We start from the raw sequence: 6,057 nt of genomic DNA on the forward strand, positions 1-6,057 counted from the left end.
TCTAAACTCCAGAAGAAACGGAAACTCATCAGTATAAAGAGGAAAAGTCTAAGTGTCTCATAAAATAAGCAATAAACATCTGATTCCACAAAAAGGATGAACACCATAACAACGACATAGTGGAAGGAAACCGCAGGGACAAGTATAATACGGATACTTGTCACTCTTGAATGGTGTTCATACGAATTCGTCCACAGTGACGAGGCAACTCTCATTAAAGAAGAATACATAGAAGTTACGGCAAACTACTATCCTGCAGGTAAACGGGGCACCTGACTGCCGAGCAAAAAGAACAAATTGAGTAAAATCTTTAACAACTTACGAGAAGAATCAAATGAACCGCAGAGCGATAATGGAATGGGCGCGACCTATCAGATGCGACTGACAGATCCGGACTCATCACCTGATGCAGATGTATAGTGAGGAAGAAATATTCCATCCACAGTTATATGGGTTGTTTACCCGCAGGAGGATCGGATGAAACTTCTGTACCATACGGCGAGTAACGAATGGTAAAATGCTCAATAGAAAGTGTGTAGTTCGTAATGATTGTCCTAGAATCCGAGAGGAGTGTACTTATTCGTCCTCTCACATACCCCCTCGGCGCTGGAGCCAAAACATTTATGCCTGAAGTGGAAATAAATCACTGTGCAATCCTTTCATTTATTTATGATCATGGCATATGTAATGCTCAAGCATCCCGTATCTACTAAATTAACTAGATGGCTGTATACAACGGCGCGAGGAAGTAGAGTTACAGGAAAAGGTTAACCCCAACCCCAGGCAGCTGTAAAATGGGGGGTACAATCCACTTGGTGCTCCACACACAGGAGCATATTTTGATTAAAAATTCCAAAGAGGAAATCACGACTTCAGAGGGCCAAGAAAAGAATAGGGGAACCATTACATAGGAACCACAGACTAGAGAAAATCCGCCTTTATTCTCTGTCTATATAACAGATGAACCTGCCATAACGTAACAATTACGGAAATGGGTATCATTCATTTAAAGAGGCATATATAATTCATGTCCTTTCGGGCACGTATATATTGTTCCAAGGACAGAAAACTAATGCATCCCTTAACGCAACAATGGAGGGCACTCCTAATGGCATCATAAGAGAGAAAAAATAAATGAACTTCGCGGCCACACGTTTACAAAATTGGATCTATTGAATTTGAGAAAACCGAGAACATTTAAGAATACGATGATTCCCCCGGATGCCTACTTTTTCCTACAGATGAGTATAATGTCGTGTATGAGATACGGCACAATCGTTGTTGTGCACATGATCGAGTAATTCTTGAAGCATATATATATGATGGTAACAATTACATCATACTGAACTATGTTAAAGGACAGGGACACCCCCCTTTCTAACTTCTCTTATCATTCGTCTGTCGTTTAATGATCTATTTATATGCACGTTAAAACTGGTATTTTGTCTGCCCCGTTATGTGTGTTAAAGGGCTACATTCTCTACTATGGTGCAATTTTTCCTTTTCATGATCCTTGTGTACCTATATTCCATATATGTCCCTATCGTATTCCCCCCCTTTTTTTTTCGTCATATGACAGTGCATAGTGCAGTAGAGGGCGAAAAAGACGTTCTAATGGATTCAGCCCAACAACCTGGTGGATTCCCCCATAAAACAGTTCCTAACTATATATATTACTTAATTCAACCACCTCCCTTTTCCCTTGTCTCCTTTTTTTCTGCGACTATTCAGTAATCCATAAATTATGAATAATTACATAGATGTTTCACTTATCACAACTGATAATTCACTGGTTCATACAGAAACAATCCACTACATTAAATATTCTTCACAAGTCAATATAGCAAGAATAGCCAGTAATAATGTCCTACTGACATATCCCCTTTGTTAATACAAAGATGTGTTCATTCCTGTGTATTTCTTCTTATTCTTCGAAATTATGCACTATGAGAATTTAATTAGAATTTACTAAACGATAAGTAATATGTAGTATTCGTATAGATAAAAAGACTTACACCCTGTTATACCTACGAATAAGCGATAAATATAGTGAAATATTAAGATAATTCTTTACCCATCGTCTAAGAAATTATAGAATTCACCGTGAAAAAATTACTATTTCATCAAATATTTCTTTCCTTAGACATTAATAATACAGCTTAAAAATGAATACTGCAATGGCTCGACCTTCCTTGGTTTTCTGCAGCCTTTCTATATGATTGAAATTAAAAACTTCAGCCCAATGAGAAGAATACATTGCAAAAATATTCAGTTTCATGTAACAATTTTCTGAATTTATTCAATAGTGAAGTACTTTCTTTATCTACCACATCCAATTATAAGAAGACAAGCTAATCTATACATTATTGTATAATACAATAATTTACCATACTGTCAAAAGTTTTCCACATTTTTTTCCATAAATGCGCCATTGGCCAACATGGGAGAAATAGAACAATATAAACATTTGTAAACGAATAATTATAATATTCATAATAAGACATTACCTAATAAAGACTACTCAACAGCATATATGTCGGGTTATTGTTGTACACTCCTCAAAGGGAAGAGGGATAATGAGTCATGTCTTCTGCTTAGACTGTAACATTCGGAGTATTAGCGGAAATATGTCAGGGAGAAAGGAAGCAGACAGAAGTAATCCAACTTTTCACTGTACCCATAGCAGGAGAATGTTATTTTTCCTATAAATCCTGCCAGTGGAACCAGCTACAAAATAAAAGAGTTATAACAAATCGATACATTGCAAGAGTAAGGCAAGTTAAAATGAGACTAAGAAATTCACCATAAAAATGCACGCGCAGAATAATCGTTCATTGGAACATGAAAAGAATACATAAAAAACTGATATGCCTCGGTCACATTTTTACATAGGCATAGCAGTACAATCTATAAATATGTGTTTTATATTACAAAGAGGATATTTACCTCGTTACTATAATTTTTGCGATGGGTCGGGAAACTCCCCCCATTACATCATTCAAATCTTTAATGCAGGAGCTGCTGATGGTACAGGCTGTATAATAATGAAAAAATATAAACAGGGCGCGAACACAGACAAAAATTAGATGAATGGATAAACGAAAGATATTCCACATTGTCACGCGGAGAATCCGAATAATTAGTTACAGCAATGTGGGGAATACATATATAGTACCGCAAAAAAAAGAAGCCTACGCCAACGAGTCGTTTGATTGGTGCGAGATGTGAAAATTTACGTGCCATGTGTTTGCCAGTATCACAAAGAAATAACCCAGGAATCGCAGAGCATGATGTCCGCAATACAAGCACCAGCAATCGGCCCCAATAAGGATATTGCCTCAATCTATTCTTTACACTTAGAGTTCGCACCCCTCGCGCAGCAACCAATTTCATATTCTAGAATATACAAACATCTCTCAGTTGGTCAAAAGGAAAAATAAATTTGAAATGATTAGGAAGAGAGCATATTTCTATACATATCACAACTGACATGGGATTATGTTCACTAAAAACTCCCAGTTAAGAATAAGATAGTCCAAATCGGCAAACAAATTGAATTAAATGCGAATCGCGATTTCTGAATAATATTTCCAAAAGAAAACATAAAATATAGGCACATATTATTCGTGCTGCTCCCCCAAATGTACCGCGATGCCTTTAAATATCTGTTATTTCTTTTATACAGTTATGTGCTGATGCACGCGCTGCTTACCCTGTTATAATTCGCAGCCACATGTGCCTGTATATTGACATATTCTTTCTTTTCAACTTAATTTTATGTACGAATATTTATTCATTTTTCTGTTCTTTATTTTGAGTCAATTCATTCGTTTTCAAATTGCGTATAATTCTGTTTTATATGTCATTTTTTTCTTTGTTTTAGCCAAATGAGTTACGCGCGATTGCTAAATCATGAACCGTGGTAGGGTACTCTGCCGGAAATTATCCGCGCATTATTTGATTAAGAGCAGAAATGAACGGAATTATTATGCTCTTAATGAGTCTTTCTACAGTCTAAATAGCGCTATGTATAAAAAGGTGGAAGACTTTTCCAACTTAAAAAATTATTTTGTAACCCTTTTGCTGATAATCACCAAAAAAATAAAAAAAAAACCAATTAATGTGAGTAAACCAATCCATAAAACTGTAATCCGCATGTGTAAAATCTCGTCGACAGGGAATATACAAAAGAAAACACAACTTCCATGACACACCTCTGACCAGTAATGACTCATCTGGTCAGGATTAATACCTCTATAATTACAACGTAAAATACGACGAGAAAGAATAACTAACACTGACTGTAGGGACGCCGAGCGTGGTAACTTTTCCGCAATTTACAAGAGAAAATGTGTTATATTTCTACAAAAGAAAGATAGGTTTAAACAGGCTGTTAAGACCTAAAGAAGAAGTTAATCCATTTTAAATGATTATATACTTTCATGTATAAAATCACAAGTGGATATCATAAGACACCACTTACTAGTGCAAGAAAATAAAAGCGTAGATTTTGTAATTGACGCCATAACGCTGAATGCAGACAAAAGAAGGTTGCGGACACGAATTAATATATACAAGAAATTCCCTACCTACATATATTTCTCCCTAGCTGTGAAAAATAGGGTATACTTTAAAAGAAATGGAAGTTCGCAATGAATTCTCGCCTTATCTGATGCAGAAATAGCCGCTGTCAACATTTCCCCATATATGTTATTGGAAGTGTTTTCCATTGTTTGCACTTTTCCTTTTTCGCGTGGATTCCTTCTCTGTGGAAATTTTCTTAGGAACTGTTGTCTGTTGAGTTGTACTTTTCTCGTCGAGTCACGCGGTGTTGCTCCTCTTCGCATGTTCCCTTTTATCTTTCCATATACTTTTCATTATTCATACTATCTCTACGACTGTTTCAGGAACATTCCGCATCTTGCACCATCACTACTGCATGTATAAACTGCTACATCTTTCCTTTATATATACACACTCTGAACATTCCATAATTTAAGAAAACAAACAGAAGCGTCATAAGACTTAATAGTTCTTCTTAATAAATACCTGAACTTTATGTACCCCCTAGGGCGTTCAAGCTGTTAAATATGATTTGTAAACATATCATGTATTCGCAACATAGTTATCAAGTCCGTTTTCTTCTGATCTATATCTTTATATCGTATATAATTACCAAAGAGGCGAAACTTATTATTTCTTCTTATAAGTATTCTTTCTCCATCACAAAGCTCCTTATGCAATTTATTAACTTTTACCAAATTCTACATGTCGAGAATTACTGTAAAAAGCGATTGACTTGTTCCTCATTTCTCCTATTCTCTTATATTTTCCTCAATTGGGGTCGAAGGGAAGTTAACTCTACGGATAGAAGCGCTCCATCTGATGACACTTCTGAGCACATTTTTACTTTCTCAAATTACACAAGAGTCGTCTTGCACACCTTAAGAGAAAAGGAACACCATCTTTTAATTAATTCTAATTACAATGCATTCGATGAACTGCAATCCATTGTATAACATCATATACCTGGACTATAGATGTGTGACTATTCCCTTGAAATGACTCTGCCCCTATTCTAGGAACGACATTCCTATAACCTGACAGACAAACATGAACTACCTGTCCACAGGGTATTCTGTCTCTGCGTCTCGTTAAATTGACATAGAGCATATTTTAATAAACCCCTTATACTGTAAGCTAAAAAGGAATTCCCCAATTATATTAATGGATTCCCCATTCTGAGCATATATCTCGCTCAAAACTGAACTGTACAAATTCCTTATTTTCTCGTTCTTAAGGCATGATTGTCTGATTACTCCTTAAATATATCCTGAGGACGTTATTCATGCTCGGATACTGAAAATACAGAACATAAGATAAGATTCCAATATAACTGTAACAACAGTGCCACTGACGCATAGAGCAAATTAGAATTCTATTGTTAGATATTACACTTACTAAGTACAGACATGGTCTTTCAACACGGTGTTCATTAATACTTATGGGATGTCATCCATGAATCGAATGAATATTTATACAGTGTCTATTTGCAAT

The 6,057-nt window shown here is 35.8% G+C and overlaps 2 protein-coding genes across 2 annotated transcripts; both read left to right on the forward strand.

The window, feature by feature from the left end:
* Positions 1 to 3,912: 3,912 nt before the first annotated feature.
* C922_05549 (hypothetical protein) lies at positions 3,913 to 4,209 on the forward strand (the record flags this gene model as incomplete). Its single annotated transcript, XM_008821120.1, has 1 exon — positions 3,913 to 4,209. The coding sequence occupies one exon, from the start codon at positions 3,913 to 3,915 to the stop codon at positions 4,207 to 4,209; it is 297 nt and encodes a 98-aa protein (XP_008819342.1).
* An 899-nt stretch (positions 4,210 to 5,108) lies between these two features.
* On the forward strand, positions 5,109 to 5,519 carry C922_05550 (hypothetical protein; the record flags this gene model as incomplete). Its single annotated transcript, XM_008821121.1, has 1 exon — positions 5,109 to 5,519. One exon carries the CDS (start codon positions 5,109 to 5,111, stop codon positions 5,517 to 5,519), a length of 411 nt encoding a protein of 136 aa, XP_008819343.1.
* Positions 5,520 to 6,057: the final 538 nt, after the last annotated feature.

The sequence above is a fragment of the Plasmodium inui genome (assembly GCF_000524495.1).
Source record: "Plasmodium inui San Antonio 1 unplaced genomic scaffold supercont1.95, whole genome shotgun sequence".
NCBI classification, from domain to species: domain Eukaryota; phylum Apicomplexa; class Aconoidasida; order Haemosporida; family Plasmodiidae; genus Plasmodium; species Plasmodium inui.